The sequence below is a fragment of the Myotis myotis genome, unplaced genomic scaffold (genome assembly GCF_014108235.1).
Source record: "Myotis myotis isolate mMyoMyo1 unplaced genomic scaffold, mMyoMyo1.p scaffold_m19_p_3, whole genome shotgun sequence".
NCBI classification, from domain to species: domain Eukaryota; kingdom Metazoa; phylum Chordata; class Mammalia; order Chiroptera; family Vespertilionidae; genus Myotis; species Myotis myotis.
The window spans coordinates 156,716,922-156,741,288 of record NW_023416335.1 but is presented as its reverse complement, the minus strand read 5'-3'; the positions used below and the strand labels follow the sequence as shown (position 1 = coordinate 156,741,288).

Genomic DNA, 24,367 nt, shown 5'->3' with positions numbered 1-24,367 from the left:
GAAACAGCAGCATGGGCATGTGCCCACTTATCTGTTAACCCCAGGACTACAAAGTACACACAAGTGGACAGGTGATTTGAACTTAGCAGGCCGTTTAGATGGACAGTGGAGAACTGTATTCCTCACTCCAGCTGAGGAGAGATCCCAGAGGGAGAAGGAAGTGCTAAGGAGGAGCAAGACCCCAATCCTCCCAAATATCCCTACTGGTTCAAGGTCTTCTGATCTTCTCAGTCAGCTTCTTCTACTTCCTGTTGGCAATGGAGGGGCAGGAAAGGACGAGGCAAGGGTAGTAATGAAAACCAGGGCTCTGCCCTGGGCAGTCCCCCAACTTCTTTGAGAGATTGTTGCCTCAAAGCCCCAGCAGTCTCAGCTGGGAAGGTCCAGGGGGTTGATCTTCTTTCTAGTTCCTGGAAGAAGGAGTCCAGATGAAGCGAGGTAAGCAGTCAGTGACCAGGAGGGGTAGGGTTGGGGGTCACCACCTGGAGGGTGGGATCCTGTATTCTTCGGAAGATGGCGGGGAAATTCTTTCCTCCATTGCGTAGAACTTTCTTTCCCTCCTCAGTTGAGGTGCCCAAATGTCCCACAATAGGGTCTTCACTCTGGGAGAAGGGTCCAATAAGTCCTTGACCACCCCTGGCCCTGAGACTCCCATCCCATCCTCCTGACACTAAGCTGGGTTCAAAGACTATAACACCAGTCTGGAAAGGGCCTGTATCTTCACAATTTCCCTTAGGCCCCCAACTTACCAGCTCCTCCAGAGGCACACGCTCAAATAGGGGGTGCCCTTCAAAATGGGTACACATCCATTCATGTAGCTCCAGCACATCAGTTATAGTATATACCAGCCCCTGCACAGGCAAAATCAGGGGGGCTGTATGCAATTGAGCAGCAAGGTGATGGGCTGCATTCCCACTGAATTATTATTTTTTTAATATTTTTATTGATTTCAGAGGGGAAGGGAGAGGGAGAGAGAGAAACATCAATAATGAGAGAGAATTAGATTAGCTGCCTCTTGCATGCCCCCTACTGGGGATCGAGCCCACAACCTGGGCATGTGCCCTTGACCAAAATCGAACCCGGGACCCTTCAGTCCTCAGGCTGACACTCTATCCACTGAGCCAAATCGGCTGGGGCCCCACTGAATTCTTAGTGGAAGGTCCCCGAATAGGATACTCACCCCATCCTTCCTCCCACTCCCAACTCACCCCAACTCTCAGCACGTAGGCATATTCTGCCAGTAGTGTGGGACTGATGATTCGCCACTTGTGCTTCGTCCGCTTGAAATGTGGGTCAGGGAAGAGGAAGAACATCTTTGTCAGCTGTGAGACAGACATGCACAAACTGGGTGGTGAGAGCCTGGCCTCTATGTCCCACCTTTCCACCAGCCTAACCCACCGGGGCCCCTCCCCACCTGGCCCTTGTAGAAGAAGTTAGGAAGGTGTTTCATGGCGTTGCTGCGGAGACAGGCGATGTTCTGGAAGCCACCTCCAGGAGCTGCTCGTAGGGCTCGAATCCGATCCTGTACATAGTCTGAGACCTTTACCCGGATTTCCAGACCCAGAATCAGTGTGTCTGGGAACAGCGGTGACAGTTCCACTGGACACAGAAACAGGAATGGAATCATCAACCTCATACTACAGGAACTTCAAAGGAGTCAGTACAGGAAAGGAAACCTCAATCTGCAACGACCAATATCTGCAATGGCAAGCGTGGACAGAGAGGTCTATATGGATCATTTTACATTGGAGTAGAGGGCTGGGGGAGATATTAAAACTGTCACCAGGACTGGAAGTTGGAGAGCCTGGGAAGACATGTATATTTGCAGGTGCTTTAGTGCTTTCACACATTCTCTCATTTAACCCTCTTAGAGCTCTGTGGTAAATTGTGAATATGAGGAAACTGAGGATAAGAAATGTCCAAGGTCAGACAGCTAAGAAGAGACAGAACTGGAACTTGAACCAAAGCTTTCTGCCACCAAGTACCATGCTCTTCCTCTTTGTCAAGTCATTATCTCTATGGGAAGATGTAAAAATAGGGAAGTGGCTTAGCAAGCACGTATGGGAGCATTACAAAGAATACTAGAGGAACTCAAAAACAGGAGAGTGGAGCAGAAGGAATGAGTTCTGGTGAGGGAGGGGGGAGTGATGGAATCCCTGAGAAAGACAGTTCAGGATCACTGGCCACAGTGGCTGATCTCTGACGCTCGTGCTGACCAGCTCACTGACCCGGCACTTGGCAGGTGAAATGGCTCACGTAGTGACGGGGGCCAGGGGCCAGGCCAGACAGGACAACCCAAGTTTGAAGAGGCCTTTGAGGCAGCCCCCTCCCTTCTCCAGGGCAAAGGCCACAGACCCAGAGTAGATGGAAGGTGGAGACTTTCCCCACTGATGTCACAGCACTCGTGTCTGGTCCGAAGGGGAAAGGCCAACTATGGCCCCCTCCAAATCTGCTGAGGTGGCAGAACCTAGGCACTGCCTTTCCTTGCCCAGACAGAGTGTTACCTAACAGGCCACCATAGCCACAGCCTATGTCTGCAAATTCCACTTGGGCTTGAGCTCTCTTTTCGCTCTTATCCTTCGGGTCATCGTGGCTCTGATTTTGAGTCAGTGGAGCGAAGAATTCTGGATATAGCTCGGACCAATCCATCTCCTCTGGCTTCACAGGGCTATTGGAGAGAAGACGTGAGAAACGTGAGAGGGCTGGCCATACTATTGCAGTAGTGTCACTACATGTGCGTGGGTGGATGGGTAAGGATGGGAAGTAGATGGGAGGGTTTCTAAACAATTCTGTAACAGTGGGTCCCGTGGCCTCTAGGAGATACAGTGGAAACCACCCTGTGAATCATAGGCCCATCACGAGGCCCGCCCATCCCCATATCTAGGGGTTGACGACTGGCTGGGCACGAGTTCCCCTTCGCCCAGAGACTGGCTTCCTGGAGGCGCTGGGATCTTACTTTGCTTACGTGCTCTGGGTGAAGAGGATGGAGTAAGATGCAGGCCGGCTGGGTGTTGTCTTTTTATTAAATCCGACAAAGGAAACCTTACGATGTGAAAGGCCTTCTGTCGCCATCACTGACAACTGTCTCAGTGACAATTTCCCGCGCCAGACTTGCACCTCAACCCAGACTCGGCCAGACGCCACGCCCACTCCAGCCCGCACCCCGCCCACCGCCCAATCTGCCGGGTCCACCCCAAGGCTGACGTCACGCAGCCCAGCCTCCGGGGCTACCAGGAACCCTCCCAGCACAACCGCTCTTCGCAGCGGCTTAGGGCCACCCTGAGTGCTCCGCCCCCTCCTGCCCCTGCCCTGCCCCGCGCACTCACTAGCGCAGCGTGTGGTCCGCCATGGGGTTGGAGTGAGCGCGCTGCCGATAGTAGCGCTTCTGCGGCTGCGGGGCCTGGGCTCCGGCCGCGCCCCCGGCCTCGGCTCCCGCCATGATCCCCAGCCCGTTTCTCTACTGAACCCACGTGGAGACCGCGGCCGCGGCGCACGCTGATGACGCAAGCACGTCCGAGCAGACCCCGCCCCTTAAAGACCCAAGAGCGCGCATTGGACGGGGCGGGGCGGGGCGGACCCGAGGGGATCCCTGCCGCCGGCGCCTCTGCACCGCAGGTCTGTCCCGGGCCGGAGAGGCAGGACCCGCGCCCCTCCTCTTCGCTTGGCCTGCGCCGGCCGGCTCTGGGTGACTACCCTGGCGGCAGGAGGCCGTGCACCCCGCAGGTAAAAGGGGTCTGGGCCCCCCCCCTTCCACGGCAGAATGAATCCTCGCGCCGCTCCCCTCTCTCCGGGCCTCGGACCACACTGCCGGGTCTGACCGGCGTGGTCTGGAGTGAGTCCCGCGGGTGTGGGCTGGGGACCGGAGTGGGAGGGTAGCTCCGCATCCCACGTCCGGGAAGTCCAACTGCAGGGAGGAGGCAGACTCAGGAGGCGGGGCTCGGTGCCACGGGCAGCCGACGTGGCCCGAGGTCCCCCGCCCCGCCCCGCTCCGGATCGGGGGTCCCCGGGCCGGCGGCGGTGTCCCCAACTCTCTGGACCGGATGGCGGACCTCCGTCCAGATCCTGCCTCCGAGCCCGAATCGGTGTTCCCGCGGGAGGTCGGGCTCTTCGCCGACTCTTACTCGGAGAAGAGCCGGTTCTGTTTCTGTGGGCACGTGCTGAGCATCACGCAGAACTTCGGGTCCCGCCTCGGGGTGGCCGCGCGCGTGTGGGATGCGGTGAGGAGTGGGCGGCCCCGGGCGCGGGCCCACGGGAGCGCCAGACCCGGACTCGCCCTTTGCCATATGGAGCGGTCCCCGCGACGGTCTTTCTTTCTCTTATAGGCTCTGAGCCTGTGCAACTATTTCGAAAATCAAAATGTGGATTTCCGAGACAAGAAGGTGATCGAACTGGGTGCGGGGACCGGCATCGTGGGGATCTTGGCAGCGCTGCAGGGTGCGTGAGCTTTGTGGTCCCGAGAGGGTGGGGGCGGGGGCGGGAATGTGGGGAGATGGTCACTTGCTGGATCCTCGGGAGAGGGGAATGGTTTGGGACACCCCCCCCCCCCTTTATACCTGTTTTTGTGTGGAAGGCAGCGCTCATGGACCGGGCAGGCCTTAATAGAAGGGATTTTTCTACCTTTTTCCTTTTTGTGATTTCATGGACAAGCCTGTCACTTAAAAGCTCCTTGGCTTTGGACATGGTCTTCTGGCAGGATGCATATTTGGGGATACCTAGGGGAAGTAACCTGTTGGTATTAAACCTCATGAGTGCTTTCTGACTTTACTCTGAGGGGTTTAAAAAGTTTTTTGTTTTTTAGATTTTTAAGGTTTTGATTGCTTGGGAGAAAGCTTAAGACTTTCTGAGGGTTAGGGTGTGTTTTGTGGGATGGGATAGGAATTAGGCACCACAGACTTGAAAAAGGAAAAGGTAAGGAAAACTTTGCTTCACTTTTGTCAAGAACCAAAAACTGCAAAGGAAACAGTCCCTTAATTTATAATATGATAGTCAGGCAAAACCTCACACCAGAAACACTCGTTTAAAAACATTTCTAATGTCATCTCCCTAGAAATGCAAATTAACATCGAGGGAAGTCTTTTAAGAGGCAGGCACTCATTCTGTTCATTCAACCAACATGTATTTGGAGTTCTCTACGTGCTAAGAGTCATGCTAGCTATTGGAATACAAGTAAGAGAGATTTCCTCTCCCTGAGGAGCTCATGGTCTAGCGAGGAGGACAGGGAAGAAGTTACAGTACAAGAACTCTGGTGAGGTATGCACAGAGGCAGTGGACATACCCTTGTCATGTCTCCCTGGTTTCCAAAGAGAAGCTCTGTTGGACGGGAAAGAGGTGAGCAGCGTGAACACAGCAGGCTCAGAAAGAGCTGAAGGGGTGCCAGCAGTAGTTTTCCATGAAGGATGGGTGAATGAGAGATGGGCAGTTATGCTAACAGTGGAGAAAGGCATGTAACATGGTTGGGAACACCTGCTTTCACTTGCTCCTAGGCTGGTTTCTCCTCCTTGGACCCTTCTTGAGCTGCCAAGTCAGAAATCTGTCATTTTGTCCCTTATCCTATGCCCTCAATCAGCCATTCCTCTAGGTCATAGGTCCTTAATGCTTACCCAGTTGTCCACTCTTCCACCATCTTTAGTTCAAACTACTGCCATCTCTTCCTTAGATTTTCATTAGAGTTCTTAGGTGGGGAAGTTGGGCTTGCCCAAACTTGATCTTACGACCTTCCCCCACCAAACCTGTTTCTTCCTCAGACTTCTCCATCTCCGTGAATCACACCCAGTGGAAAACCTAGACAGCACCTTGGACACATCTCTTTTTCTTACCCCATACCCATTATTCAAGTCCTATTGATTTTATCTCCTAAAAATCTTTTAAATCTCTTTATTTATTGGGGTGACATTGGTTAATAGGATCTTACTTGTCATGTTTCCCATTGACACTGATAGCTCCCCAGTCCATGCCACCACCATTACTTGCCTAGAACTGCCACAGTTAGTCAAACTGGTCTTCCTGCTTCCACTCCTTGCTGCCGCCTATACCTCTGCATACTCCACCCAACAATTAGAGTGATCTTTCCAGAATGTAACTGTTATTACTCCTCCCCACCCCAACACACACACACACACACACACACACACACACACACACACACTTCCATCTTTCAATAGCTTCTTGTTGCTTTCAGAATAGGACCACTATGTTTAGATAGCCTCCAATGTCTGACTTCCCTCTCTGGCCTCTTTCTGTGCCTCTCCCTCCCCTTCCTTAAGCCTTATGCTACCTGTTACCCTTGTGTCAGTTCCTCAAGTCTTTTTTCTTTTTTAAATGGATCTTATTCTTTTTGAAAAAATATTTTTGCCTGATTTTCAGAAAAGGGGAAGGGAGAGGGCTTTTAAAAATTGAAAGAGAGAGAAAGAGAGAGAGAGAGAGAGACGAAGGGATAGAGAAACATTGATTTGTTGTTCCACTTAGCATTCATTGGTTGATTTTTATTTTATTTATTTATTTAGTTATTTTTAATCTTTATTGTTAAAAGTATTACATATGTCCCTTTTTCCCCCCATTGACCTTTCCCACCCCGTACCCCCCCCCTTATTTTTATTTAAAAAAATTTTTTTTAAATTAATTTCAGAGAGGAAGGGAGAGGGAGAAAGAGATAGAAATATTAATGATGAGAGAGAATCATTGATCAGCTGCCTTGTGCATGTTCCCCACTGAGGATCAAGCATGTGCCCTGACTAGGAATCGAGCCATGACCTCCTGGTTCATAGGTTGATCTCAACCACTGAGCAATACAGGCTGGGCCATTGGTTGATTTAAAAAAAAAATTTTATTTATTGATTTCAGAGAGAGAGAAACATCGATTTGTTGTTCCACCTATTTATCCATTCACCGGTTGATTCTTGTATGTGCTGTGACTAGGGACGGAACCTGCAACCTTGGCATATCAGGATGATGCTCTAACCAACTGAGCTACCAGGCCAGGGCCTCAGGTCTATCTTGATGTTTCCTTCCGTGGAGCCTTCACACAGGCCATGCTCTGTGCCTTAAATCCTGTGCCAGCTGGTTCATGCATACACATCCTTTAGTGCTCAGCCTTCCAAGGGAAGGCCTCCTTGACACTGCCACCCCAGGCTAGCTTAGTCTCTCCTAGTGTATACACAAATGTGCTGGCTGGTTTCATTTTAAATTTGTTACTAACCTCAGGTGCATCCTTAAGTGCTACCCAGGTAGCCTATTGCACCACCCTCGTTCACTTATTCACCTCTCCTAAACATCTGATTCTTATCTTCTTGCCCTTTCAACCTCCAAATGCTTCCTCCCCTGTCTTCATTGTCAGCTGATGACTTTGTTTCCTATCTCTTCTGATTGCTTCTATTTTCTCATAGAAAAAGTCAACATGATCTACTCACCTACCTATATCTGGGTCTGTATGTGCTACCTTCTCTCCTATAGTGTGTGTACCATGAATGACTGTTATGCTCTTAGTCAAGGTCAAGCTCTCCACTTTTCAGGAGACACCAGACCTTCTCATCTATTCCAAGATATTGTTCCAGTAAACACTTCTCCATCCACATCTCTCATGAATTATCAGATTTTCCTTCTCTCTGGTCCATTCTCTGTGTGTGTGTGTATAATGTACAAAATATATTGTGATTTCTCCTATTTCAGAAAAACTCTAGATTCTACATATCCCTCCAGGCACTACCCCATTTCTCTTCTATAACAAAATTCCTCAAGAATTAATATTCCCTGTCTGTAGTTCCCCCTTGCTATTATTTCCTCAATCCATTTTGAGACACCCCCTCCGTGCCCCATCCATCCCAGCTGCTCTAGTCAAAGCTGTGAGCCTCATTCCTAACTCCATGCAGTTAAACACAGGAGTCAGTTATGAGCCCACCTTTCTTAACTTTGCAGCATTTGACTCTTCTTCCTCCTTGAAGCACTTCCTTTGGTTTCCAGGGCACCACTCTTCTAGTTTCTGCCCACCTCACTGGTATTCTTTTCCATTCTCTTTTGTTGGTTCCTTTTCAACTGATAATTTGAGTGTCCCAGGACTCAGGAGAAGTGCTGTGAGCCCTTCCCTGTTCTGCCTGCTCTCACTCCCAAGCAATCCTATCATGTCATGTCTTTAAATACCCTTCCTATGCTGATGACTCTCTGGCCCATGTCTACCTTGTTCAGACTTGTTTGTGTAATCTCTTCTCCTGGGATATCATGTGCTTGTCTGATGGACATCTTAAATTTAATGTGTCTAGAAACAGACTCATGATCTTCGTGCCCAATCCTGCAATCTTGCTCATCTAAATGAATGGCAATTCAGTCTTCTAGTTGGTCAGGCTAAACATCTTAGTGCCCGGCTCAATTTCTCTCTCTCTCTCTCTCTCTCTCTCTCTCTCTCTCTCTCTCTCTCGTATTTCATATCTAATCTGTCAGCAAATTCTGTTGACTACCTTTAAAATATATTCAGGATCCGACCACTTGTTAGACATTGCTACTGCCCTGGTTCAAACCATGATCATCATTGCATCTGACCTTGCCACTCTGCCGTCTTTTCTCACCCCAGCAGCCAGAGTAATCCTTTAAAAGCATAACTCAGTGTATTTCCTTCTTCCATTTAAAATTATCCAGTAGCCTCCTATCTCAGCCAGAGTGAAAGCCAAATTTCTTACAGTCTCCTGAAAAGGCCCTGTTTAGAATCCGGCCCCCACTTTTTTCTCCCTCACTTACTCTGCTCCAGCCACTGGCCTTCCTGCTGCTCCGTAGGTCTGCCAGGCACCTCCTTGCCTCAAGGTCTTTGCACTCTGTGGTCCCTCATTTGGTACATTTTAGCCTGAGAGATCCATGTGGTTTGCTCCGTCACTTCCATCTTTCTTTGCCCAAATGCATCTCTTCAGTAAGACTTTCCCTAACCATCCCGTTGAAAACTACATTCCCTGCCTGTCCAGCAAGCAGCTGTTATTCTCCTCCCCTGCTTGATGCATCCTTCACCACCGCACTCACTACCATCTCATGTGCAGTGCATTTTATGTTTTGTTTGTTGTCTGTTTCTTGCCACTAGACTGTAAGCTCCATCAGTGGGATTCTTGATTGGTTTACTGCTGTGTTTGCAGCACCTGGCATACAGGCACATAATCAACATAAATGAATGAATGAATTCTTAATACTTGCTGTTTCTATAATGGTCATCATGGTTATGATTAAAGAGTCTTGCAGTACTTAGTGTGTCTCTACCTCTAGGAAGACTGAGGTTTTGTCTTGCTCACCGCTATATCCCCAGAACTTAGATGCTCAATACATATATTTATTGCATGAATGAAGCTTTCTGAGATGCTAGTTTGATTATCTGCACCCCCCTACTTCTATATTTAAAATCTATTGCGCTGCCCTAGCTGGTTTGGCTCAGTGGATAGAGCGTCAGCCTGCGGACCGAAGGGTCCCGAGTTCGATTCCGGTCAAGGGCACATCACATGCCCGGGTTGCAGGCTCTATCCCCAGTAGTGGGTGTGCAGGAGGCAGCCGATCAGTGATTCTCATTATTGATGTTTCTATCTCTCTCCCTCTCCCTTCCTCTCTGAAATCAATAAAAATATATTTTTTAAAAAACAACAACAACAAAAAAAACCCCATTGCCCTTAGGATCAAGACTGAATCTCTTTAGCATGTCATCATTTTTCTCTTTACTCTCATGTCTTGACACTTTTCTCCTCCCTTCCACATTATCTAAGATCCAGCCTTCCTTGAATACTCCATGCTCTCACCACCAGGCCTTTGTACTCTCAGTTCTCTGTGTGGAAAGCTCCACCTGAGTTGTCCTTTAAGGCTCACTGAGGGCACGTTTTCTGGGAAGCTTTCCAGACCTCTGAAGCTGGTCCAAGGCAGTAGGGGGTGGGTGCATAGCCCGACTCCAGCTTAGTGCTACCCAGGCTTCTGCTGACATATGATTGTTGTGTTTTGAGCAGAGAGGTTGAAGATTAGCTCAGAGAGAATGTTGATGTGGTAGAATGTAGAGTAATGAGAGTGGCGGTGGGTAAGGTGGAGGTTAGTGCAACTGAAGCCAAAGGGTGGACTTCGACTGTCAAGACATTGTCCTCCAGGCTCTGAGGCCTCTGGACCTTCTGGGCAGGAGCCGAGACCCCTTTGTTGGTCCCTCTGACTTTCATTTGTCCTCCTTCTTCTCTCTCTCAGGGGGGGATGTTACCATCACTGACCTGCCCCTGGCCCTAGAACAGATCCAGGGCAACGTCCAGGCCAACGTGCCAGCTGGAGGCCGGGCCCAGGTCCGCGCTTTGTCCTGGGGGATTGACCAGCATGTCTTCCCTGGCGATTATGACCTGGTGCTGGGGGCTGATATTGTGTATCTGGAGTCCACCTTCCCACTGCTGCTGGGGACACTCCAACACCTGTGCGGGCCCCATGGCACCATCTATCTGGCCTCCAAGATGAGAGAGGAGCATGGGACAGAGAGCTTCTTTCAGTACCTCCTGCCCCAGCATTTCCAGCTGGAGCTGGCCCAGCGGGATGAGGATGAGAATGTCAACATCTATAGGGCCAGGCACAGGGAACGAAGACCTGTTTGATGTCATCCTTCTGCTTCTCCGGACCCCTTGTCCTAATGAAGAAACTGCCACATCTCCAAAGCCAGAAACATAAGGACCAAAAAGGATGGATTTCCCTTGCCTCTCTCTCCTCCTTCCTTCTTAGTTTCCCCAGGTACTCTTGGGCAGGTACAGGGAGGTGCCTGCTGGCTAAGAATCTAGAGCCCTAGCAGCGCTGGATTAGAGCACAAAGGACGTTCCTAGCTCTTGTTCTCAGCAAAGGATGATGATGGGAGGGTATCCAGGGTTTTGAGGCGAAGGGGAGGTAAATGAGATGTGAGAACAGTGGCTGCAGAGAGACTGTCACTGATCACGTCCAGTCCTGCTATTGTCTTTTTATACAGAATATATGTATTTGGCCAAATTCTACTGGAATTTTTTTTTTTTTTTTAAGGGAAAGAAACATGAGCATTAAAGATCTCTTCTACATCCAAAGAACTCAGGCTTTTGTTGGGGTGCGGGCAAGTAAGAAGCCTCAGACCACCCACTTCTTGCTTCTAGAGATAGTCTGGTGGGACCATGGCTCTAACTGGGTCAGGTCCTCCCAGGCCTGAAGCTGGGGATAGGAAGCAGAGCTGTCCTTTGGCCTGTACCTTCTTCATTCTTTTTTGGAGTTGGGGTCCTGATCGCTAAGTACTTGGTTCTTCTCTTTATTTTTCTTTAGGTGTCTAAACCCTGTCAGTCCTTCCTTCCTAATGTGTTTTGCCTTCATCTCTTTTCTCTTCCCACTGTGGTAACTCTGATTGGGGCTATCCTTACTCCTCAGGCCACATATCACTTCCTCTGGCCTCCTGGCCTCCAACTTTTCCAAAAGCATCCCTGATTTGCTTCTGCTGCTGCCTACAGAAGCAAGAGTAAGCTCCTCTGCTTGGTACTCAGTCTATCCTAGTTAATCCCAAATCACCCTCTACTTCATTTCCTGCTTGTTTCCAAATGTATTGCAACCTCGGGCCAAAAGTCTTCTCTTTGTTCCCTAAATCCACACCAAGCTTCCCTGACTCCTTTCTTCATTCTCTTTGATGATTCCTTCCCTGGAAGGGCTATTTCTATCGGTCAAAATCTTCACTACTCTTAGCCTCTATCCTGAAAAAAAGCTTTTCCTGAGCCCTCTGTTGGGATGTGATTTCTTTCTCCTTTGACACCCTAACTGTTCATCTTATGAGACTTACCTTGTCTTGGGTGGTCATGTGTCTGCTCCCTATTTTCTCACCGTTAGATAGATTGCATGGGAGGGTAGGGCTGTAGTTAATTACTCTAATTCCCTGAAGCCTAGCATAGTTCCTGGCACACTTATATTTATTTAGTGTTCAATAGATATTTTACTCATTCAACAAATATTTATTGAGTTTGTTGAAGGGACCATGCCCCTACCTTTCCCAGGTGACCTCTGGCAAATTTCTGAACCCACCCACCTACCTCACAATTTTGTCTTGATTCATAAATGGATACTAAATATGAAAGAGCATTGGAAATAAAGAAACAAAGTGTTACCACATGTCTTGTGTTGTTACTTTGTGACGACTTTGTCTCATGGTTTCCTATTTCACCTGGGGGTAGCAATTCCGTTCTGAAAAGTCATCTCAATAAGCCCAGTGGGGGAGGTGAGGGTGCGCCCTCCGGCCAGTAGGTGGCGGCATCCCGTTCGGCACATCCCGGCGGAGAGGTTTGGCCCTGCCGCCACGCCGTAGGCCCGTGGCCTCATCAGTGCGGCGCACCCGCAGCAACGTGCGGCGGCCGGAGAGATGTCGCTGCTGCGGTCACTGCGCCTCTGTCTGGTCGCGCGGACCGGGGGCTGTCCGGTGAGGGGTCTTGGTCCCCCGCAAGGAAAGCAGGTCTCCCGGGTACCGCACCTCCGACTCCCTTTCAGACTGCACCCCACCCTTTCCCCCACCTCCTGGCCTCTTCGCGGTCCAGCTTCCGCCGCAGCCTTCCCCCAACTCCGGGCCCCAGTCCCTCCTCAGGTCACCTCGCTGCGGACGTGCTTTCGGCCGCCGCAACACCTCGCCGAGTCCTGCTTCTCATCCCTTTTTCTTGCTCCTCCAGGCAGGGCCCCTTCCGCTTCAGTCGCCGCAGCCATGGCACACCTTTCACGCGGGGCACTGGCTGTCCTCGGCCTCCAGCAAGGATCTGCTCATGAAATTGCGGCGGAAAACGGGCTATTCTTTTGTGAACTGCAAGAAAGCCCTGGAGACTTGCGGCGGGGATCTCAGACAGGTGTGCGGGGGCGGGCAGGGGACCGGCAGGGGCGGAGGTCCGTCTGTCCGGGCGGTCGCGCTGGGGAGCGTGGAAGTCAGACTTCTGCCCAGCGACTCCTAACGCCGACCTCTAGGTAGGATTCTGACTTAAGTGACAGCCTCAGCCGTTGACTCCGTCCTATTGGGAAGCAATTGATTCAGGGTCCCAGGCTTTACAAACCTCACATCTTGCAAACGGCAGTGCTGCTTCCTGCTGCTGAGAGCTGAAAGGGCTTGTGTGAGCTTTGGAGTCAGACGGACCGGCGTTAAAATCCTGGTGCCCTCACACTACCCCTGTGACCCTTCTCACTTAATCTTTCAGAGTTGCATTGCTCTTGTATATATACACAGTGAAAATACTACTATCCGCCCCGTAGGGTCGTGGTGAGGATTAGGTTTATCCAAAGCACCAGGCACAATGCTGGGTGTTTGGCATGTAGCCATAGACTGCCATACTCCAGTTTCTCTTACGGGATTGAAGGGAAGCAGGAGGAGTCAGGGGACCTGAACATAGTTTAGATCCCCGTTCAGTTCTAAATTCTGTGACTTTGTCATCTGCCCCTTTCCTTTTCAATTTGTAGGCAGAGAGCTGGCTTCATGAGCAGGCCCAGAAGGAGGGCTGGGGCAAAGCTGCCAAGCTCCATGGAAGGAAGACTAAAGAAGGTCTGATCGGGCTGCTGCAGGAAGGAAACTCGACTGTGTTAGTTGAGGTGAGATGGCCAGAATTCCAAATACCAGGAACAGCTGCCCCTGCAGTGTACGGCTTTGTGGTAGACTGTTGGCATTCTGAAAGAATAGGTGTTTGAGAGCCGCAAAGGGTAGTTGAATTGAACCCATGAGACCACAATTATTAGCTGCATATTCATTTAAGTATAGAAATGTGAAGGTGTGTTGATGAGAAAAGACCTAGCAGTCTAGAATATTATTCCTAAATGTCAGTCTGGTGTAGCCTTATACCTTTTCACTGATTGTTTCCTGGAACAGTTTGATTTTAAAACTAGGAAATTATATTAATTAGTTGATGGATAGAGAGTTGCTGTTTTAGAATTTGGGGGCCACAATTAGTGAAGAATCAGATTTGGATTAGAGTGGGATTAGAGTTTAGAGTGAGAGAAGGAGATAAATAAGCTGATAACAAAACTGGGTTGTAGTTGGGGGAGGCTGGAGAATCAGTTGATTAAGGCACGCAGTCACGGCGAGTGAGTCTTTTGGGGACATGGTGGACCATCTTCTGAATGTGCAAGTCATTGCTAACTAAGGGATGCGGCGGGAATCACTTATTCAGCTTTTGGCCTCAGCTAGGAGAGGAACTGCAGATTTAAAGTTCTGGGGTCATTTATTTTTGCTTTGTTGAGTCTGCAGCGTGTTCTGTCAATACCTTGTTTACTCTCCAACCTTAAGGCACTTGTGGAAACTAACAGTAAATAGCTTATACAGCAACATCAGTTTGTTCCTACAGGTAAACTGTGAGACAGATTTTGTTGCAAGAAATCTAAAATTTCAACAGTTGGTCCAGCAAGTAGCCCTTGGAACCATGTTGCACTGTCAGAGCCTAAAGGATCAACTCTCCACTTACAGTAAAGTGAGTTTTGGGGTCTCCAGTGTGTTGTCGCCAACACGCTGGATTTGTTCCACTCCACCTCCCCTCTTTAGAGTCTTCGTTGTTTACTTTTTCAGTCAGTCTCCTGTCTCCCTTCTTGTCTCTGCTTAAATGTTATCTCTTTGGAGAGGTGTACCCTTCCTCCTGTGGTCCACTTATTTCATTAACATTTTTGTGTTATAGTGCTTATGTTTTACATTTTTATTTACACGTATGTGTCTGTCTTTCCCAGTAGAACACAAGCTTCATGAGGCAGGGGAGTTGTCTTTTCACTACTATGTCTGGTGAAAGAGAAGTGGGCCCAGCTCTTAGCTGAGGCTCAGTAAATCTGTGTTGAATGAATGAATGAATGCCAGTGGGGTGGAGTCAGTCAAATCAGGTGCAGATTTGTATTCAGAAATCTGACCTGAGGAAAGGATTCTTAAATAAAGATATTGGAGCTCTGGCCTGTGTGGCTCGATGGGTTGGACGTAGTCCCATGCACCAAGACGTTGGTTACAGGCTCAATTCCTGGTCAGGGCACATGCCTGAGTTTCTCTGCTTGATTCCTGGTAGGGGACGTGCAAGAGGCAGCAGATTGATGTTCCACTCTCACACCAATGTTTCTGTAAATACTTTCTCGTTTCCTTTCCCTTCCGCTCTGTATAAAACAAAACAAATCAAACAAACAAAAGATATTGGAGAAGGCATAATTTAGAAGGATAAGGTTATTTTTGTTCATAGAAGGATCAAGGAAGGAATGATATATTTGCCTTTGATTCAAGCTTGTTTAAAGCCTTTGATTCAAGGCAAAAATAAACTGACTGGTTGCACAATTTTTAAAAAATTTAGTACTACCATTTTTCTCTTCCTATTTGTCCTTTTCTTGAGATCTCATGGTAAATGCTGATTGTTGCTGGCATTAAATAGTCACATTATACAGAAAATTGCATTGAGATTATTTTTTAGAATTGCATTGAGTAGATGATTCACTTGAACTATAAATTCTAATCTTGACTGTGCCATTGATTCTATTTGTAACCCTGAGCCATTCATTAACTTTACTGTGTTTCTGTTTCATTATCTGTAATAAGAGACTTTGGTTCCTTTAGCTTTATTTCCTTTTTTCCACTTTTGGTCTTTAATTTTTAAAACTTTTATTTTGAAAAAAATTCAAGCTTACAGAAAAGTTGTCAGTATTCTACAGTAAACTATGGTGGGTTTTTATCCAGAGTCACCATTTGTTAACATTTTGCCTCATTTGCTTTATCAGTTTGTATATATCTATTGTTACCAACGCGATTTTTAGTTATCATGTCTGTTCAGTTTCCTTTCTTTATCTTTCATTACATTTACTTTTTCTTTTTAAATATATTTTTATTGATTTCAGAGAGAAAGGGAGAGGGAGAGAGAGAAAGAGAGAGAGAGAGAGAGAAATACCAATCATGAGAGAGAATCACTGATTGGCTGCCTCCTGTATGTCCCACACTGGGGATTGAGCCCCACCCCAGGCATGTGCTCTGACCGAGAATTGAACTGTGACCTCCTGGTTCATGGGTCAACGCTCAACCACTGAGCAACACTAGCCAGACTACATGGACATTTTTGAAGAGTACAGGACAGTTTTGTAGAATGTCCTTCAATTTGGGTTTGATGTTTCTTCTTATTTAGACTCACAATATGGATTTTTTTGTAGGAGTAGTAAATAAATTATCCTGTATTTTTCTCAGAACATCATATCAGGAGGTGCATAATAACTGTTGGTCCCATTACTGATGCTAATTTTGGTCTCTCGGTCAAGATAGTTTCTGCCAGATTTCTCCACTGTGAAGTTACCATGTTCCTCTTTGTAATTAACAACTTATCTGTGTGGGAAATTCCTTGAGACTGTATAAACATCCAGCTTCCAAAAAACTTTAGCCTGTGGTTGAGCGTTGACCTATGAACCAGGAGATCATGGTTCGATTCCTGATTGGTGCATATTCCCGGATTGCGGGCTCGATCTCTAGTGTGGGGCGTGCAGGAGGTAGCCAGTCAATGATTCCCTGTCATCATTGATGTTTTTGTCTCCCTTCCCTTCTCCCTCCCTCTCTAAAATAAATAAAAATACATTTAAAACAACAACACACACAAAAAACTTTTGCCTAATAGTTTTAGCATCCATTGATGATTCTTGGCAGATCAGTTATTACTATGATAGTTGCATAAGGGTAATTTTTTTTAACTTATAATTTGTTTTATATATATTAATTTTGTTGACATTCTACTGTAAGAAACTTATCCCTTTGTTTAGTGCAACATTGATTCATGGATTCTTACTTTATACAGCAAGCTACAATTCATTGTATAATTATTTATTTATACGTTGATTTTTGGTGAATTCCATGCCTGCTAACACATTTCAGATCTCTGAGTGGTTCTGCAGTAAGGAAATCTGTTTAATCCAGCATTTCCCAAGCATCTTTGATCATAGCAGTTATTAGAGCCAATCAAATATGAAAATCTGTAATTAGAAAAATATTGTCCTGCTGTTATGATTCCATCCCTTTGCTAGAAATTTGCTTAGTGTTATTTACCTCTCAAAAAAAAAAAAAAGGCAAAAGAAAATGTTCCTGCTTTGTTTAGACTTTTGAAAAGTTTGAATAGCACTATAAATATGCTTGGAGGTTAAAATGTTTGAAAGGTTAAAAATATTCTCAAAAGAATTTGGGTGTCTCGGCATTTGATAGCAAAGTGGGGAATTCGAAATGTAAATCAAGAGGGTTTTTAAAGCATTATTTATTTTGTTGCTCAAATTATTCCTGGATTTGGCCAGTGCAAGGCAAACCTGTGCAGGCTGGCTCCATTGTCTTTTGATATTTCCTCATTTTATGAGTGTTTCTTTACTTTTTTTGGCATACAAGATATTCTGGACTTATGTCATGCTTTCCTTGCTCCAAACATGGAATTGTTTACTTCTCTAAGGAATCCTGATCCCTTTTAGTGGGGGAATGGTTTTGAGAAACCAAGATCTAGGTATATTTATTTCTACTGAGATGTCATTGCTTCTCCGTTCTTTTAGCAGACAGGGTGTGTGTGTGTGTGTGTGTGTGTGTGTGTGTGTGTGTAGATTAGAATTTATACTTCAATTCTAGTCCTGCACCACAGGGTTCTTCCTTTTCTTCCCCCATTCTGTCTTTTTATGTTCCCTTTCTCATAGTGAGTACATTGGCTCCTAGCAACTTTGATATGTTTACTTATTTACTCGATGTTACAATACACACCAAATTGTTCCAGAGTTACTATACCTGACCACTGCAAATAACAAACTTGCTAAGGAGTTCAAGATTTCTTTGATGTTCTTTTTATCTTTACATTGAAGTTATGTGGTCAAAGAACTGTATTGAAAGTTACTTGGATTACACACACACACACACACACACACACACACCCGTGAGGTTATGTTGTTCATTTGAAATACAGTTAGTCTTATGTTTCCTTTTAATCAATTTTCATTTTCACTCCAAAACCTTGTTAATTTAATTTTTGAATGTGTAACACATTAACAAGGTTCTGAAAGTTAAAATTATGATACACACACACACACACCTTACTGCCTCTTGTCTCCTTTCTACCCCATTTCCTATCCACTCCTATAGATAAGCAGATTTATTGGTTTATGGTTATCCTTTATGTCTTTTCACAAAAATAAGCATATTTATACAAATACCTCTTACACACCCTGGCTGGTTTGTCTCAGTCGATAGAGTGTCGGCCTGCAGACTAAAGGGTCCTGGGTTGGATTCTGGTCAAGGGCACATGGTTGCAGGCTCAATCCCCAGTAGGGGGCGTGCAGGAGGCAGCCAATCAGTGATTCTTTCATCACTGATGTTTCTCTCCCTCTCCCTCTCTGAAATCAATTAAAAAAAAAATAAATATACATATATATATATATATATAATTTAAAAAACAACAACAAAAAATACCTTTTATACAACTGGTGGTATAATTTGTATATGCTCTTTAAATTTATTTTTTTCATTTAATATAGCTAGAAATACTGCATAGCAGCTCATGGAGCTCTCCTTTTTTTCTTTTTTCAGTTACAGAGTATACCATGGCTGAGCTGTGGTTTATTCAACCAGTCTTCTCTTAGGTTTAGGCAATTAGGTTGTTTCCAGTATTTTATTATTAGACATAATTGCTCACTGAATATGTACACTCATATTATTGGAAGTGTATTGCCAGGGTAAATTCCTAGAAATAGGATTGTAGTTTTGTGAGCTATTGTCCAGTTCTCCTCCTTTGAATTTGTACTATTATGCATTAACAATTAACAATCTGCAAGCCTTTTTTTTGTTTTGTTAAACCTCACCCAAGGATATTTTTCCATTGATTTTTTTAGAGAGTGAAAGGTAGGAGGAGAGACAGAGAGAGAGAAGCACGATGTGAGAGACACATCGATTAGTTGCTTCCTGCAGGCACCCCTACTGGTGTCAGGGATTGAGCCTGCAACTGAGGTCCGTACCCTTGACCTGATGGAGCCTGGACTCTTCAGTCCACGGGCTGATGCTCTATCCACTGAGCTGAACTGGCTAGGACTCACAAACCTTTTAAGCTTTAAAATGTTATGATTGATATGAAAATGTTATTCCTGGTATCTAGGAAACTACATTTTAAGAAGTTAGGCCAGCTTGGCCGGTGTGGCTCAGTTGGTTGAGCTTTGTCCCATGCACCAAAAGGTTTCCAGCTAGATCCCTGGTAGGGGGTGTACAGGAGGCAGCCAGTTGATCTTCTGCTCTCACATTGATGTTTCTCTCTCTCTCTTTCTCTAACAAAATATCTTTTTTTAAAAAAGGGAAAAGGGCCAGAAGACAGGAGTGGGATGGAATTGGGGTCGTGGAGTGATAGAATAAAATATTTATAAAAATGGAACTGTTGTCAATTTTTAACATCCTTGGCTTAATGAAAATATCAGCTATATTTAGTTGTCTTATAGCATTTTCTGAAAAATAAGCTATGTTTGCCTTGTTTTTGATAATTTGAGCAGCACAAAACTGATTTATGTTTGTTTTGTGTGTGTGTGTGCACTTAGGGCTTCTTGAACTCCTCTGAGCTCTCTGAGCTTCCCTTTGGGCCTGAGAGGAAAGGCTCTCTCAAGGATCAGCTGGCCTTAGCAATTGGTGAGTATTTGTAAGGATCTGGAAGCTAGAAATGAAGAACTGGATCTCTTGGTATCTTTGGTATTCCTCCAAATCTAGATGAAGAATTACAAGCGCATGTGCCTAAAAGGATCAGATAATATGAATGTGCTCAGTGGATTGTGTGTTAGACATTAGGGAGCAGTAGGACTGAAAAGCTCACCCTCTGCTGAAGAGAAGCATTACCAAGCGCTAGCCACTTGTCAACCTGGGGGAAATGGGGCTCTGGTGTCATCAGAATTTTAAAGCTTCTTTCAAAGAATTTAGATTTGAATACAAAAATCTCAGTTTTTATCTGTTTGCAATTAATAAAATGATTTTACCACTTGGATGCATCACTGTGCTGACCAAACAAAGCATGTCTTTAGGCAGAGGTGGCCTTGTGACGTCTGTTGACTACTCTGGGGAAATGATACATCAGAGGTCATTTCACCTTCTTTATAAAGGGACCCAGGGAAATTTAGGGCCATCATTTTTAGGAATTTGGTCTCTCCTTTAAGAACATTGGATCCTGAACTTGTGAAGGTGCAGTCTCTCAGAGCCCACGGCTATAGGAACCGGGTCTGGATCATTGTGGTGGGACTAGTGGGGATTTTACCTTCTCCCTAGGTGACCTTGATGGAGGGAGGGAAGTAAGGCTGGGGTTTGAGCTTGCTGGGAATTTATTGCTCATCTTACATTTCCAGTCAAGGCATCAGTTTCTATCAGGTCGTCTTGAAGTATGTATAATGTTTCAGTGAGTCATAGATGAGAAACCAGGCAGACAGCTGTATTTGGAGCTAATTAAGAAATTCTGGAAGAACTAGGTTTTTCAGCCGCTTGTTAATGTCTGGGAATTAGCTATTGGGTAGATATTTTGAGCTGTGTAAGATTCTTTCTGGTTTCTGGATACTCCCTTTGTGACTTTTATATATGACTTATGGCTAATTCAGGGATATTTACCCAGACCCCTTTGTTTGCTCTTTTACCCTTCCCAGCCTTTTGGCTTATTTGGACTTCTCTTAGACGGTAAAGCATCCTAAGAGAAAGGGGAAAACTAAAATCCATTTTTGGTTCTCATAAGGGCCTCTTAAAATGTGATTTAAAAAAAATTTTGTTTTGATGAGAGGAAGTTGAAACTATGAGATGACACAGGGTTTTGGATTTTCTGGGGCTTTTAGTTGTGGACTTTTCCCTGATACAATGGATAATCAGGAGTTGTCTGTGTCAGTTATGGTGGTATTTGGGAGGGATGGTAATTTGGTGGGAAAAAACACTTAATTGCTTTGGGAGTCAGATCTAAGTTTTAATTCCAGTCTGCCATGTATTAGCCATGTGACCTTGGCTGGTAGGTTACTTAAGCTGCATAAGCCTATGTTTAAAACAGTAGCCAGCATTTGAGTGCTCACTATATATAATAAGTGCTTTTATATGTATTATTTATTTCTCCCAATAATCCTGATTTCAGGTTAAGTGGTATCTCCATTTTATACATGAAGCAACTAAGGCTTGATAAATTAGTAAATGGAGTTATATCATTAAGTTACTTTCCTAAGGTCATATAGCTGGTAAGAGGCAGAACTGAGACCTGAGTCCAGGATCTGTGTGACACCATAGCTTATTTAATTTTTTAAAAACAGCCGAAACCGGTTTGGCTCAGTGGATAGAGCGTCGGCCTGCGGACTGGGGGGTCCCAGGTTCGATTCCGGTCAAGGGCATGTACCTGGGTTGCGGGCACATCCCCAGTGGGAGATGTGCAGGAGGCGGCTGATCGATGTTTCTCTCCCATCGATGTTTCTAACTCTCTATCTCTCTCCCTTCCTCTCTGTAAAAAATCAATAAAATATATTTAAAAAAAACAAACAAACAAAAAAAACAAAAAAAAAAACAATGTATTTTATTGATTTTTTACAGAGAGGAAGGGAGAAGGATAGAGAGAGTCAGAAACATCGATCAGCTGCCTCCTGCACACTCCCCACTGGGTATGTGCCTGCAACCAAGGTACATGCTCTTGACCGGAATCGAACGTGGGACCCTTGAGTCCGCAGGCCGATGCTCTCCACTGAGCCAAACCGGTTAGGGCCATAGCTTATTTTTTAAGTTTTTATTTTTATTTGTAAATACTGGAGGATATTTTTTTCATTGAATTTTAGAGAGAGTGGGAAGGAGGGAGAGAGGGAGGGGGGAGAAGAAAGAGAAACATAGATGTGAAAGAGACACATCGATTGGTTGCCTCATGCACGCACCCCAACTGGGGCTGGGGGGTCAAACCTGCAACCCAGGTGTGTCTCCTTGACCCGAATCAAACCCGAGATCCTGCAGTGTGCGGGCCGATGCTCTAACCATTGAGCACACTGGCCAGGGCATAGCCTATGCTTTTAAGTTTAGCCTGCCTGGCACATAGTTGGCACTCCATAAAGGTGCACTCTGTTTTCTCTGCCTCCTCCCTGTACACACCTTTTCCTCTTTAAACTGAAAATGATAGCTCCATCTTACAGCATATCCACAGTATAAATGCTAAAGACTGTCTCCCAAATTTGGCCACCTCTTTGTGTATTTGGTACTACAACAGGCATCATATTCTGGAAGCGTGTTTTTTGTTTTTGCTTTTTTATAGGGAAACTGGGAGAAAACATGACTCTTAAACGAGCTGCATGGGTGAAGGTGCCAAATGGGTTCTATGTTGGCTCTTATGTCCATGGAACAATGCACAGTCCCTCACTCCACAACCTGGTGCTGGGGAAGTACGGGGCCCTGGTCATCTGCGAGATATCTGAGTGGAAAGCAAACCTGGAAGAACTTGGCCGCCGCCTTGGGCAGCATGTGGTAGGCATGGCCCCTCTCTCTGTTGGCTCCCTGGACGATGAGCCTGGGGGAGAGACAGAAACCAAGATGCTGTCCCAGCCGTACTTGCTGGATCCCTCTATCACATTGGGACAGTATGTGCAGCCCCAGGGAGTGTCCGTGGTAGACTTTGTGCGGTTTGAATGTGGCGAAGAGGGAGAGGCAGCAGAGGCTGAATAGGTTCCAGAGACTTCAGGCCAGGAGGAAACATTTGTTCTTAGTTCTGGGCTTTATTACAAAAAGCAGTTATTTTCTAAGCCTCTTCAAACCCAGGATTTGTTTTTCATTTGTGTTTGTAATGAAATTATACATCATGAGTAAAGTTATTAAATAAAATTGTTATATAATAAAGAGAGTAGAATCTTTTCCTTGTTTGCGTAATGCTGGGTTCAGCTTTTGTGTGTCTTAGAAAACAACAAATGGGCCTTATTGACAGTCTCTGAGAAAATAGGCATCCACGTGCTCCCTTCATAGGTTTATTATGGTGTCCCTAAAACTTCTCACTCCTCCTATCTTACTTCTGTGACATGGAAGTCTCTTTGATGCTTTGCACCATGCTTCCATCCTGGAACTTCCCAGTGACATTACTCCTGCCACATGGGTTCTTTTGGAATTGTTGACTCAAACCTAGAGTTGTCTGGAAAATGTGGTTCATTTGTTGATCTCTGTAGTGTGCTTTGAAGGCTCTCTGGTGGTATTCACACTGGTTCTGGCCTCATCACTGAAATTAATAACACATGACCCTAGTTTTCTGTTGGATAATGGGGTTTTCCTGGACAGCTGTACAGCAGATTTTGGCATTCTTGTGCCAAAAACAGGAATCACAGTGGTCCAGTGATCTAGAGAGCTCACCCAACAGTGCCTCTGTACTTCCCTCATCCTGAGACATTTCTCCCAGCAGTACATCAGATGATCACTAGAATGGGCAAAACCATAATACTGAACAGAACTCGCATTTGCTCATATAGGTATCTTTATTTGAAAAGTTAAAAGCTCTGGCACATACAGATCTGGGCATTTGGATTTTGGCTTTGGGATATACATGTAATTAACTTCAATGATTTGTGGGTAAATCGGTTTTGGAAATACTGATCTTAAAATTGGAGACAAACTTAGGTTTCTGCCTAAACACTTTAAACTTAGTTGCTGTTTTCTTGTTGTTGTATTACTTTTGGCTTCTCCAGACTCATGTAGTTTTAGTGCTTTCCGCTGAGGCTTTAGCCAGAAGGCCACAAAAATTAAAAAGTGAGTATATAACAACTAAGGAATGCAGGGATGAGAAAAATGGAGAACATGCTGTCATTTGCAGACCCTGTTTTATCTAAATGAAGTAGCTGAATGTTAGGCAACAATTGGTAGATAAATTCTTTCCTGATATTGGCACTATCTGCTCTCTTCTGTGCTCTTGCAGTATGTCTCTGCTTGCGTGATTTAGAAAAGCCCCTTTTCTTTCTTCATTTGGAGCTGTTTCCAGCCAGGCAGAGCAGCAAATTGCCCTCTTGTGATGCCAAACACAGAAACAAAGTCCTGTTCAGAGAGGTAATTCTAAGAAAGAAAAGAAAGTTTCCGGTTAAAAGGAAGCATGGCACCTATCAGTGCCAACAGTTTGGGAGAGTGGGGCTAAGAGGGATAGGACCTTGAAGGGGAAGGAGACTGGATTTTAGAAATTCAGTAATAGACTTAAATTATTCACTGGAGAGTTCTTCAGGTTGTAGAGTCCCATCTTGGCCTGTGGAAGAACTGATTAGTTCACTTCTCTCACGGAGTCACCTGGCACCAGTTTCTTGCCAGAGGGACAAGAAATGGGTTATATATTATGTATGATTTCTAGACATTAGGTTTTGGCTACATAGAGAACTAAATGGAGCAATAGTTTGCTTTATGCCCATATCTCATTTTTATCCAGACATTTTAAAAAAATTGAGAGAGAGAGAGAGAGAGAGAGAGGCAGACATCGATTCG

At 45.7% G+C, this 24,367-nt stretch overlaps 4 protein-coding genes across 16 annotated transcripts in view; 2 read left to right on the top strand and 2 right to left on the bottom strand.

Moving 5' to 3' along the window:
• Positions 1-75: 75 nt before the first annotated feature.
• METTL1 (methyltransferase like 1) lies at positions 76-3,467 on the bottom strand. Of its 4 annotated transcripts, none has more exons than XM_036296798.1 (6): positions 3,324-3,467; positions 2,502-2,665; positions 1,412-1,596; positions 1,206-1,319; positions 747-848; positions 76-407 (listed from the first exon to the last, which is right to left on the bottom strand). In XM_036296798.1, exons 1-6 carry the CDS (start codon positions 3,434-3,436, stop codon positions 228-230), a joined length of 858 nt encoding a protein of 285 aa, XP_036152691.1. In that variant the 5' UTR covers positions 3,437-3,467; the 3' UTR covers positions 76-227. The 4 variants fall into 4 exon arrangements, with proteins under 4 accessions (XP_036152691.1, XP_036152694.1, XP_036152692.1 ...); XM_036296801.1 differs by lacking the exon at positions 3,324-3,467 and adding an exon at positions 2,954-3,108; XM_036296799.1 differs by having other exon boundaries at positions 288-599.
• EEF1AKMT3 (EEF1A lysine methyltransferase 3) lies at positions 3,463-12,082 on the top strand. Of its 2 annotated transcripts, none has more exons than XM_036296807.1 (3): positions 3,463-3,720; positions 4,320-4,431; positions 10,180-12,082. In XM_036296807.1, exons 1-3 carry the CDS (start codon positions 3,496-3,498, stop codon positions 10,569-10,571), a joined length of 729 nt encoding a protein of 242 aa, XP_036152700.1. In that variant the 5' UTR covers positions 3,463-3,495; the 3' UTR covers positions 10,572-12,082. The 2 variants fall into 2 exon arrangements, with proteins under 2 accessions (XP_036152700.1, XP_036152701.1); XM_036296808.1 differs by lacking the exon at positions 3,463-3,720 and adding an exon at positions 3,895-4,214 and having other exon boundaries at positions 10,180-12,079.
• AVIL (advillin) overlaps positions 11,049-24,367 on the bottom strand; it is a 30,767-nt gene continuing 17,448 nt past the window's right edge. For 4 of the 8 annotated variants that reach the window (XM_036296786.1, XM_036296792.1, XM_036296789.1 and 1 more), the window contains one exon: positions 11,049-15,063. In XM_036296786.1, coding sequence (XP_036152679.1) covers positions 14,938-15,063 — 126 coding nt within the window. In that variant the 3' untranslated portion in view covers positions 11,049-14,937. Of the gene's footprint in view, positions 15,064-23,360; positions 23,951-24,367 lie in introns of those variants that run through there. The other 4 variants (XM_036296787.1, XM_036296788.1, XM_036296791.1 and 1 more) reach the window with 2 other exon arrangements.
• Positions 12,253-22,773, top strand: TSFM (Ts translation elongation factor, mitochondrial). 2 transcript variants are annotated; one of them, XM_036296797.1, is made up of 6 exons: positions 12,253-12,388; positions 12,633-12,803; positions 13,405-13,533; positions 14,283-14,405; positions 19,477-19,564; positions 22,179-22,773. In XM_036296797.1, exons 1-6 carry the CDS (start codon positions 12,332-12,334, stop codon positions 22,583-22,585), a joined length of 975 nt encoding a protein of 324 aa, XP_036152690.1. In that variant the 5' UTR covers positions 12,253-12,331; the 3' UTR covers positions 22,586-22,773. The 2 variants fall into 2 exon arrangements, with proteins under 2 accessions (XP_036152690.1, XP_036152689.1); XM_036296796.1 differs by having other exon boundaries at positions 12,295-12,430.